The sequence below is a fragment of the Loxodonta africana genome, chromosome 8 (assembly GCF_030014295.1).
Source record: "Loxodonta africana isolate mLoxAfr1 chromosome 8, mLoxAfr1.hap2, whole genome shotgun sequence".
Lineage (NCBI taxonomy): Eukaryota > Metazoa > Chordata > Mammalia > Proboscidea > Elephantidae > Loxodonta > Loxodonta africana.
In genome coordinates, this window is record NC_087349.1 from 11578942 (window position 1) to 11591045 (window position 12104).

A 12104-nucleotide genomic window follows, 5' to 3' on the forward strand; every position below is an offset into this window, starting at 1 on the left:
GTATATCGACAGGTAACTGCCAGAAACTCAGGCCGGTTTCAGAAGAGGATGTGGAACCAGGGATATCATTGCTGATATCAGATGAATCCTGGCTGAAAGCAGAGAATACCAGAAGGATGTTTACCTGTGTTTTGTTGACTATGCAAAGACATTCAACTGTGTGGATCATAACAAACTATGGATAACACTGTGAAGAATGGGAATTCCAGAACACTTAATTGTGCTCATGAGGAAACTTTACATAGATTAAGAGGCAGTTGTTCATACAGATCAAGGGGATACTGAGTGGTTTAAAGTCAGGACAGGTATGCGTCAGGGTTGTATTCTTTCACCATACCTATTCAATCTGTATGCTGAGCAAATAATAAGAGAAGCTGAACTATATGAAGAAGAACGGGGCATCAAGATTGGAGGAAGACTCATTAACAACCTGCGTTATGCAGATGACACAACCTGGCTTGCTGAAAGTGAAGAGGACTTGAAGCATTTATTAACAAAGATAAAAGACCACAGCCTTCAGTTTGGATTGCACCTCAACATAAAGAAAACAAAAATCCTCACAACTGGACCAATAAGCAACATCATAATAAACAGGGAAAAGACTGAAGTTGTCAAGGATTTCATTTTACTTGGATCCACAATCAACAGCCATGGAAGCAGCAGTCAAGAAATCAAAAGACGCATTGCATTGGGCAACTCTGCTGCAAAGGACCTCTTTAAAGTGTTGAAGAGCAAAGATGTCACCTTGAAGACTAAGGTGCGCCTGACCCAAGCCATGGTATTTTCAATATCATCATAGGCATATGAAATCTGGACAATAAATAAGGAAGACCAAAGAAGAATTGATGCCTTCGAACTGTGGTGTTGGCGAAGAATATTGAATATACCACGGACTGTCAAAAGAACAAATAAATCTGTCTTAGAAGAAGTACAACCAGAATGCTCCTTAGAAGCAAGGATGGCGAGACTGCATCTTACATACGTTGGACATGTTATCAGGAGGGATCAGTCCCTGGAGAAGGACATCATGCTTGGCAAAGTACAGGGCCAGTGGAAAAGAGGAAGACCCTCAACGAGGTGGATTGACACAGTGGCTCCAACAACGAGCTCAAGCATAACAACGACTTTAAGGATGGTGCAGGACTGGGCAGTGTTTTGTTCTGTTGTGCATAGGGTCACTATGAGTCAGAACCAACTTGACGACACCTAACAACATACATGGAAAATCCTAGAGACTCCACAACAAAGTTACTGGAACTAATAGAAGGATTAAGCAAAGTGGCAGGGTACGAGATCAACACACAAAAATCATTTGGGTTCCTCTACACTAACAAGGAGGACTCTGAAAAAGAAATCAAGAAATCAGTGCCATTTACAATACCCCCCGAAAGGATAAAATACCTAGGAACAAATCTAACCAGGGACATAAAAGACTTATACAAGGAAAAGTATAAAACACTAACACACAAAAAAACTAAAAGATCTACATAAATTGGAAAACATTCCATGCTCATGTATTAGAAGACTCAATATTGTGAAAATGTCAGTACTACCAAAAGCAATCTATAGATATAACACAATTCTGATCCAAATCCCAACAACATTCTTTAATGAAATGGAAAAACTAATCTCCAACTTTATGTGGAAAGGAAAGAAGCCCTGACAGCTAAAGCAATACTGAAGAAGAACAAAGTAGGAGGTCTCACACTTCCTGATCTCAAAACTTTCTATACAGCCACGGTAATCAAAACAGCCTGGTACTTATTCAACGACAGACACATAGACCAATGGAATAGAATTGAGAACCCAAAAGTAAATACATCCATCTATAGGCAGCTGATCTTCAACAAAGAGTCAATAGGGAAGAAACAATCTCTTTGACAAACGGTGCTGGCAAAACTGCATATCTATATGCAGAAAAATGAAGCTGGATCCATACCTCACACCATGTACAGAAACTAGCTCAAAATGGATCAAAGGCCTAAATGTTACAGCTAAAACTATAAAGTTCCTGGAAGATAATGCAGGGTCAAAATTGTTGTTGTTGTTACATGCCCTCAAGTCAGTTCCAACTCATAGAGAATTCAAGTAAAACACAGCTAAACGCTGCCTGGTCCTTCCCCATTTTCACGATCATTGTTATGCTTGAGCCCGTTGTTGCAGCCACTATGTCAATCCATCTTGTTGAGGGTCTTTCTCTTTTTTGATGACCATCTACTTCACCAAGCATAGTGTCTTTCTCCGGGAACTGGTCCCTTCGGTCCAAAGTACATGAGATGAAGTCTTGCCATCCTGGCTTTTAAGGAGCATTCTGGCTGTACTTCTTCCAAGACAGATTTGTTTATTTTTCTGGAAGTCCATAGTATATTCAATATTCTTTGCCAACACCACAGTTCAAAGGTGTGAATTCTTCTTTGGTCTTCCTTATTCATTGTCCAGCTTTCTCATGTATACAAGGCTGTTGAAAATACCATGGCTTGGGTCAGGCGCACCTTAGTCCTCAGGGTGACTTCTTTGTACCTCAGCACTTAAAAGAGGTCTTTTGCAGCTGATTTGCCCAATGCAAATTGTCTTTTGATTTCTTGATTGCTGCTTCCATGGGTGTTGTTGGTGGATCCAAGTAAAATGAAATCCTTGACAACTTCAATCTTTTCTCTGTTTATCATGATGTTGCTCATTGGTCCAGTTGTGAGGATTTTTGTTTTCTTTATGTTGAGGTGTAATCCATACTGAAGGCTGTGGTCCTTGATCTTCTTCATCAGTAAGTGCTTCAAGTCATCTTCACTTTCAGCAAGCAAGGTTGTATCATCTGCATAATGCAGGTTGTTAATGAGTCTTCCTCCAATCCTGATGCCTCGTTCTTCTTCATATAGTCCAGTTTCTCAGATTATTTGCTCAGCATACAGATTGAATAGGTACGGTGAAAGGATACAACTCTGATGCACACCTTTATGACTTTAAATCACGCAGTACCTTCTTGTTCTGTATGAACAACTGCCTCTTGATCTATGTAAAGTTTCCTCATGAGCACAATTAAGTGTTCCGGAATTCCCATTCTCCACAATGTTAGCCATAACTTGTTATGACCCACACAGTCAAATGCCTTAGCATAGTCAATTAAACACAGGTAAGCATCCTTCTTGTATTCTCTGCTTTCTTGTATTCTCAGCAATGATATCCCTGGTTCCACGTCCTCTTCTAAATCTGGCTTGAATTTCTGGCAGTTCTAGTTAAGTAGTTTATTAAGGAAGTAACAGGGTATAACTTAGGATCAGGATCAACAGGCTACAACTTGGGACCAGGATCAGGAAATATGTAGGAAGTCTGGAAGGCTAGTGGAGGGCATATCCCTCTCTCCTTTCTTCAGGGCAGGAAAGCTCTCAGCTCCTCTCAGCGTGCAAGCAAGCAGGCCCTTCTTTCTGCTGTGCCCACCCCCTCTCAGCTGTGCACACAGCCTCTCGGCCATCTCAGGACAGGCTCTTTTTAGCCGCCTGAGGACAGGCTTATTCCCAGCCCCCTGAAGACAGGCCTCCTATCGGCCACCTGAGGACAGGCTTCATCTCAGCCTCCTCAGGACAGGCCTCTCTGCCTTCAGCCTCTTTGTCGTCAGCCTCTCTACTGCTAAACGGACCCACCTCAGAGCCAGTGTAGCAGTTTTGTTCAGCTCTCTTAGCTGCATTCCTGGCAGTAGGTTTCTGCTGTTGCCACTGGCTGTACCACAGGGCCCCCTGCTGTCTTCAGTGTTACAGCCCTTGACAGGTTCCTCACCTCATTTCTGCTCTCTTCTTGCCTTTTCTCCTTTCTGTTTCTTTCTTCCTTCTGTGTGCCAACCGCTGTGGGATTGGCTTGCATATATAACCAAACTCCTCATCAATTTCAAGGCATGGCCCTCCCACCAGGCCCATGCACTGACCAATCCCCTTGGGGTAGGCCATAGGCACCTCATTTGCATAGTAGGCTATAGTCACTTCCTTTGTATATTGACCAATCCCTGCAAAGTGCGTAAAGTAGGGCAATCACAGGGCAGGCTGCAGCCCAGGGCTAGACAAAAAATATCAAACCACGAATTATTTATGGCTTGCCCAGGAAATGTCAATCAACCTGGACAAAAGTAACAAATCCTCTGGGGTAGAAAGCTAGGGCAAGTGTAACTCCTCAAGGCTTAGGGGGAATATCTCTCAAAATGTTTTTCCATGGAATCAAGGCAAAAGGCCACATAAAGGAACTCATTTCACCACAGAAAGCAAGACTGTGGTGTCTCTCTATCAAAGGACACACACAGACCTTGGGGTCTTCCGTGAGAGCCATGGTTTGTGCCCGTGCGAGTGAGGGGACAAGGAAGCCTGGGCACAGGGCAGCTGCTGAGCTTCCCAATGGGATGAAAACCCCATGAATGCTGCATTTCCTACCCAGAATTCTTCTAGAAAGCTGCGGAAAGGTGGTGGTACATCTTGTGAGTCTGGCTGCCAGGTTGGACCCACGTCCACTGCTGTGTTGGAGCAGGCCTCGAGGACACAAAGTCATGAACTTTCACTGACCTGACCAAGGAGATAACCTGCCATTGGCACATCAGCAGGATTGCAGCAGACGACCCACCTGACATGTATGTGAGCTCCAGCAGGTTTTCTTTTGGTGACCTGGCACTTCCTGCCCTGTGGTGGCAGAGCCGGGTGGTCATGAGGCCTGAAAGCTGCCTCGGAGGCAGTGGACGTGGTGAGTGGGATGGGCCAAACCTAGTGGCTGTGTCTACTGTGCGTCCCACCCTCTAGGCTAAATTGTGCCAGGAGTTATGCTGTGTTTTATTGTGCTGAGTTATGCTAGATTTCTACAATTGTTCCTTGACTTACTAATGAAATCTGATTTTCCCAGACTTTGGGGGAAAGATCAGATAAGGTTTGAAGAAAGATGACTAGAAGTTTTTTGCAATTGTATTAGTCAGGTTTTTCCAGAGAAACAGAAGCAATAGGAGATATGAATGTGTGTGTATGTGTGTGTGTAGTGAGAAAGATTGCTTCGAAGGAACACTGGTCCCTTAAAATATATATATATGTATACATAAAAAAAAAAAAAAACTAGTTTTTTTATGTATACATCTCCCTCACTGGTTATGTTTCTCTAGAGAACCCTGACTGAGACAAGGAGAAGAAACAACCCCAATCCTGGAGTTACACAGTGTTCAAGCAGAGCCTGAATGGAGAGCTGTGGAGAAGGCGGGGAGGAGGGGAAAAGAGAGGCTGGGGAAGTGGGAGAGTCAGAGCAACATCTTGTTCTCTCCAGAACATTCAGGAAAACTATATTACAAATTCTATAAAGTTGTACAGCTTCATACCTGCGACCAAAATTCACTGCTGTAGAGTCGATTCTGACTCTTAGTGACCCTACAGGACAGAGTAGAACTGCCCCATAGGATTTCCAAGGAGCAGCTGGTGGATTCGAACTGCTGACCTTTTGGTGAGCAGATGAGCTCTGAACCACTGCGCTGCCAAGGCTCCTTATTCCTGCAAAGCTGTCTATAAATCTACAACATGGATAAAGCTTGAAAACATTATACCAAATGAAAGGAGCCAGTCACAAAAGGTCACATATTGTATGATTCCACTTTCATGAAATGTCCAAAACAGGAAATCCATAGAGACAGAGAGTAGACCAGTAGCTGCCAGGGGCTGGGGGAAGGGGAGAATGGAAAGTGATTGATAATGTACAGGGTTTCTTTTTGGAGTGATAAAAATGTTCTAGAATTAAGCAATGGTTGCCCTTTATGAATATTTTAAAAACTACTGGATAGTACACTTCAACATGATGAGTTTCATGGTACCTGATTTGTCTCAATGAAAAGAAAAATGATCTATGGACAAAGAGGCACACACAAAAGACAAAGAAGCTGCTCTTGTAAAGAAGCTTTGACAAACGCTTATGCAATGTGAGCGTTCCCTTCCCTCCACTCTCCGATTGATCTGATTGCCAATTTGGCTTTTCATACATTAAGTTGTCATATAAATAAATGCCTGTGCTTGAAGAAGAAGCTTCTCCCTGACCTTCAGGGGGTGAATAAGTCCCTAAGTTCTTGGCAAAGGCTGCTAACTGAAAGATCACAAGTTTGAACTCACCAGCAGGTCCTCGGGACAAAGAGCTGGCAATCTGCTCCTGTAAAGATTAGAGACTTGGAAACCCTATGGGGCAGTTCTACTCTGTCCTATAGGATGCCTATGAGTCGGAATGAACCCTAGGGTAAGGGTTTTATGGGTAAGTTCTCGGCAGGAGAAGGAGGACCAGAGGGAGAATTGCTGGTCCTGGGGAGCCCTCACTTTTTGCAGAGAAAAGTGACACTAGATCCATGTTAGCACAAGAGGACGGAGGGTGGAGAACAGGACTCACCTTTCCGCAGTAGAAAATGTCCTCCCTCCGCACCTTTCCTTCTGCTATCTTCTGCCTGATGGCCTCCCCCACCTCGTGCTCATTTTGGTAGAGGTAAGCCCCATCGATGTGCCGGTAGCCCACGTCGATAGCGGCTTTCACCGATGCCGCACAGGCCCCCTTCATGGTCTGAAAGGAGAAGAGAAATAGATCTTTCCTTTAGTTTAATTATTGCTGATAAGGACTTTTTTTTTTTTTTTGTAATTGTACTTTAATTCAAGTTTACAATTCAAGTCAGTTTCTAACACAAAACCTTATACACACGTTGTTATGTGACCCCAGTTGCTCTCCCTACAATGTGACAGCACACTCCTCCTCTCCACCCTGTATTTCCCATGTCCTTTCAACCAGCTGCTGTGTCTACTTGAGCTAAGAAGCTCAGTCCTCACCCATATCAGCTTATGTCTTATAGACCAGTCTAATCTTTGTCTGAAGAGTTGGCTTCAGGAATGGTTTTATCTTCTGGCTAACAGAGAGTCTGGGGGCCATGTCCTCTGGGGTCCTTCCAGTCTCAGTCAGACCATTAAGTCTGGTCTTTTTACTAGAATTTGAGATCTGCATCCCACTGTTCTCCTGCTCCATCAGGGATTCTCTGTTGTGCTCCCTGTCAGGGCAGTCATTGGTGGTAGCAGGGCACCATCTAGTTCTTCTCGTCTCAGGCTGATGGAGTCTCTGGTTTATGTGGCCCTTTCTGTCTCTTGGGCACATATTTTCCTTCTGTCCTTGATGTTCTTCATTCTCCTTTGCTCCAGGTGGGTTGAGACCAACTGATGCATCTTAGATGGCCGCTTGCTAGCTTCTAAGACCCCAGTGGCCACTCACCAAAGTGGAATGCAGAACATTTTCTTAATAGGCTTTGTTATGCCAATTGACCTAGATGCCCCCTGAAACCTTGGTCCCCAGACCCCCACCCCTGCTACTCTGTCCCTCGAAGTGTTTTGGTTCTATTCAGGAAACGAATTAGATTTGGTTTAGTCCAGTTGTGTTGACTTCCCCTTGTATCGTGTGTTGACTTTCCCTTCACCTAAAATAATTCTTGTCTATTACCTAATTAGTGTATACCCCTCTCCCTCCCTCCCTCCTCACCCTTCTAACCATCAAAGAACGTTTTCATCTGTGTTTAAACCTTTTCTTGAGTTCTTATAATAGTGGTCTCACACAATATTTGTCCTGTTGCAACTGACTAATTTCACTCAGCATAATGGCTTCCAGATTCCTCCATGTTATGTTTCGTGGATTCCTCTTTGTTCTTTATCATTGGGTAGTATTTTGTTGTGCGAATATATGATAACTTGATTGTCCATTCAACCTAAGATGGGCACTTTGGTTGCTTCCATCTTTTTGCTATTGTAAACAGTACTGAATGAACACAGGTGTGCATGTATCTATTCCTGTGAGGATTCTTATTTCTCCAGGGTATATTCCAAGGAGTGGGATTGCTGGATCATATAGTAGTTCTATTTCTAGCTTTTTGATGAAGCATCAGATTGATTTCCAAAGTGATTGTACCATTTTACATTCCCACCAGCAGTGTTCCAGTCTCTCCACAACCTCGCCAACATTTACTGTTTTGTGTTTTTTGGGTTAATACTAGCCTCATTGGGGAGAGATGATATCTCATTGTAGTTTTGATTTGCATTTCTCTAATAGCTTATGATCGTGAGCATTTTCTCATGTATGTTAGCCACCTGAATGTCTTCTTTGGTGAGGTGCCTGTTCATATCCTTTGCCCATTTTTTCAGTTGGGTTATTTGTCTTCTGCTGTTGAGGTTTTGTTTGATTTTTAGGAGCTCCCAGTTATCTAGTTTCTCTTCTGGTGTTTGTGCATTGTTAGTAATGTTTTATATACTGTTTATGCCCTGTATTTGGGCTTCTAGCATTGTCCCTATTTTTTCTTCCATGATATTTATCATTTTAGATTTCATATTTAGGTCTTTGATAAATTTTGAGTTAGTTTTTGTGCATGGTGTGAGGTATGGGTCTTGTTTTTTTTTTTTTTGCAGATAGATATCAAGTTATGGCAGCACCATTTGTTAAAGAGACTGTCTTTTCCTCATTTAAGGGACATTGAGCCTTTGTTGAATATCTGCACTCATAAGTAGATGAACTAATGTCTGGATTCTCAATTCTGTTCCATTGGTCTGTGTTGTACCAGTACTAGGCTGTTTTGACTATGGTGGCGGTATAATAGTTCTAAAATCAGGTAGTGTGAGGCCTCCCACTTTGTTCATTTTCACTTTTTTTTTTTTACTTATCCAGGGCCTCTTTCCTTTCCGTATGGAGTTGGTGATTTGTTTCTCCGTTTCATTAAAAAATGCAATTGGAATTTGTATCGGGATTGCATTATATCTGTAGATTGCTTTGGGTAGAAGAGACATTTTTCACTATGTTGAGTCTTCCTATCTGTAAGCAAGGTATGTCTTTCCACTTATGTAGGTCTCTCTTGATTTCTTACAGTAGTGTCTTGTAGTTTTCTTTGTAAAGGTCTTTTACATCTCTGGTTAGATTTATTCCTAAGTATTTTATCTTCTTGGGGGCTATTCTAAATAGTATTGATTTGGTGATTTCCTCTTTGATGTTCTCTCTGTTGGTGTAGAGGCATCCAACTGATTTTTGTATGTTTATCTTGTATCCTGATAATCTGCCGAACTATTAGTTTCAGTAGTTTTCTTGAGGATTCTTTAAGATTTTCTGTGTATAAGATCATGTCATCTGCAAACAGAGATACTTTTACTTCTGCCTTACTAATTTGGATGTCCTTTATTTCTTTTTCTAGCCTAATTGCTCTGGCTAGGACCTCCAGCACAATGTTGAATAAGAGCAGTGATAAAGGGCATCCTTGTCTGGTTCCCATTCTCAGGGGGAATGCTTTCAGACTCTCTTCATTTAGGATGATGTTAGCTGTTGGCTTTGTATAAATGCCCTTTATTATGTTGAGAAATTTCCCTTCTGTTCGTATTTTGCTGAGAGTTTTTATCATGAATGGGTGTTGGACTTTGTCAAATGCCTTTTCTGCATCAATTGATAAGATCAAGGGGTTCTTGCCTTTTGTTTTATTTATGTGATGGATTACATTGATTGTTTTTCTAATGTTAAACCATCCCTGCATACCTGGTATGAATCCCACTTCTTGGTCATGGTGAATTATTTTTTTGATATGTTGTTGAATTCTATTGGCTAGAATTTTGTTGAGGATATTTGCATCTAAGTTTATGAGGGACATAGGTCTATAATTTTCTTTTTGGTTGGTGCCTTTACCTGGTTTTGGTAACAGGGTTATGCTGGCTTCATAGAATGAGTTTGGAAGTATTCCATCCATTTCTATGCTCTGAAATACCTTTAGTAGTAGTGGTATTAACTCTTCTCTGAAAGTTTGGTAGAATTCTCCAGTGAAGCTGTCAGGGCCAGGGCTTTTTGTTGTTGTTATTGTTGTTGGGAGTTTTTAAATTATCTTTTCAGTCTCTTGTTATAGGTTTATTTAGTTGTTCTACCGTTGTTTGTGTTACTTGAGGTAGGTAGTGAGTTTCTAGAAATTGTCCATTTCCTCTAGGTTTTACAAATTTTTCATAGTATTCTGTTATGATTCTTTTAGTTTCAGTTGGTTCTGTTGTAATATCACCCATCTCACTTCTTATTTGGGTTATTTGCCTCCTCTCCTGTTTTACTTTTGTCAGTTTGGCCAATGATTTATCAATTTTATTGATCTTTTCAAAGAACCAGCTTTTGGTCTTGTTAACTCTTTCAACTGTTTTTGTGTTCTTTATTTCACTTAATTCTGCTCTCATTTTTATTATTTACTTTCTTCTGGTGCCCGAGGCTTTCTTTTCCTGTTCTGTTTCTATTTGTTCGAGGTGTAGGGTTTAGGCTTTGATTTTGGCCCTTTCTTCTCTTTGGATTTGTGCATTTACTGCTATTAATTGACTTCCTAGCACTGCTTTTGCTGTGTCCCAAAAGTTCTGGTAGGGTTTGTTTTCATTCTCATTTGATTCTACGAATTTCTTTATTCCATCCTTAATTTCTTCTATAACTCAATAGTTTTTGAGCAAGGTGTTGTTCAGTTTCTGTACATTTGATTTTTTTTCTTGCTGTTTCTGTTATTGATTTCTACTTTTACGGCTTTATGGTCAGAAAAGATGCTTGTAATATTTTGATGTTTTGCATTCTGTTGAGGCTTGCTTTATGGCCTAATATGTGGTCTCTTGTGGAGAATGTTCCATGTGCATTGGAAAAGAAAGTATACTTGGCTGCTGTTGGGTGGAGTGTTCTGTGTATGTCTATGAGGTCAAGTTGGTTGATTGTGGCATTTAGATCTTCTGTGTCTTTATTTAGCTTCTATCTGGATGTTTTGTCCTTCACTGAAAGTGGTGTATTGAAGTCTCCTACTATTATTGTGGAGTTGTCTATCTCTCTTGTCCAGGCTGTTAGAGTTTGTTTGGAAACCCTGGCGGCACAGTGGTTAAGTGCTTCAGCTGCTAACCAAAGGGTCAGCAGTTCATACCTGCCAGGTGCTCTTTGGAAACTTTATGGGGCAGTTCTATTCTGTCCTATAGGGCCACTGTGATTTGGAATCTACTCTATGCCATCGGATTAGAGTTTGTTTTATGTATCTTGCAGCCCTGTGGTTGAGCGCATAAATATTTATTATGGTTATGTGCTCCTGGTATGTTAACTCTTCAATCATTGCATAATATCCTTCCTTATCCTTTGTGGTGGATTTTAAAGTCTATTTTGTCAGAAATTAATATTGCCACTCCTGCTCTTTTTTAATTGTTGTTTGCTTGCTTTATTTTTTTCCATCCTCTGAGTTTTAGTTTGTGTCTTTAAGTCTAAGGTGTTCCTCTTGTAGGCAGTATATAGACTGATCGTGTTTTCTTACCCATTCTGCCACTCTCTGTCTCTTTATTGGTGCATTTAGTCCACTTACATTCAGCATAATTATGGATAGGTATGAGTTTAGTGCTGTCATTTTGATGTCTTTTTTGTGTGTCTTGTTGACAGTTTCTTAGTTCCACTTAATTTTCTGTGCTGAGTCATTTTTCTTTATATATTTTCTTCTTTTTTGTTGTTGCTGCTTTTGTATGTGCTGAGTCTTTATATTTTTCTTGTTTTTTATTTTGATGTGTAGGATTGTTAGTTTCCTTTGTGGTTGCCTTAATATTTACCCTATTTTCCTAAGTTTAAACCAATCTTTTATTTCTTTCTATCACCTTGACTTCCTCTCCATATGAAAAATCTATGACTACATTTTTTAGGCCCTCTTTTTTGTTTTAATGTTGTCATCTTTTACATAATGACATCACTGTTTCCTTGTTTTGAGTGTTTTAGCTTTGATTTATTTTTGTGATTTCCCTAACTGGGTTGATGTCTGTCCTGTGTTCTAGCCTTGTATTGTTATCTGATGTTATTGATTTTTAACCAGAGGACTCCCTTTAGTATTTCTTGTAGTTTTGGTTTGGTTTTAGCAAATTCCCTAAACTTCTGTTTATCTGGAAATGTCCTAATTTCACCTTCATATTTCAGAGAGAGTTTTGCTGGATATATAATTGTCAGCTGGCAATTTTTTCCTTCAAGGCTTTGTATATGTCATCCTGTTGCCTTCTTGCCTGCATGGTTTCTGCTGAGTAGTCCGAGCTTTGTGTTATTAACCCTCCTTTGTAGGTGACTTTTCACTTATCCCTAGCCACTCTTAA

General features: G+C 40.9%; 1 protein-coding gene across 1 annotated transcript in view; it reads right to left on the reverse strand.

Annotated features, from left to right (window-relative positions):
* The window catches only part of AKR1D1 (aldo-keto reductase family 1 member D1), a 112474-nt gene that overhangs the window by 34037 nt on the left and 66333 nt on the right, over nucleotides 1-12104 (reverse strand). Inside the window, exon 3 of the mRNA XM_003420220.4 lies at nucleotides 6376-6543. Within this exon, the coding sequence (XP_003420268.2) occupies nucleotides 6376-6543 (168 nt within the window). The remainder of the gene's footprint in view (nucleotides 1-6375; nucleotides 6544-12104) is intronic.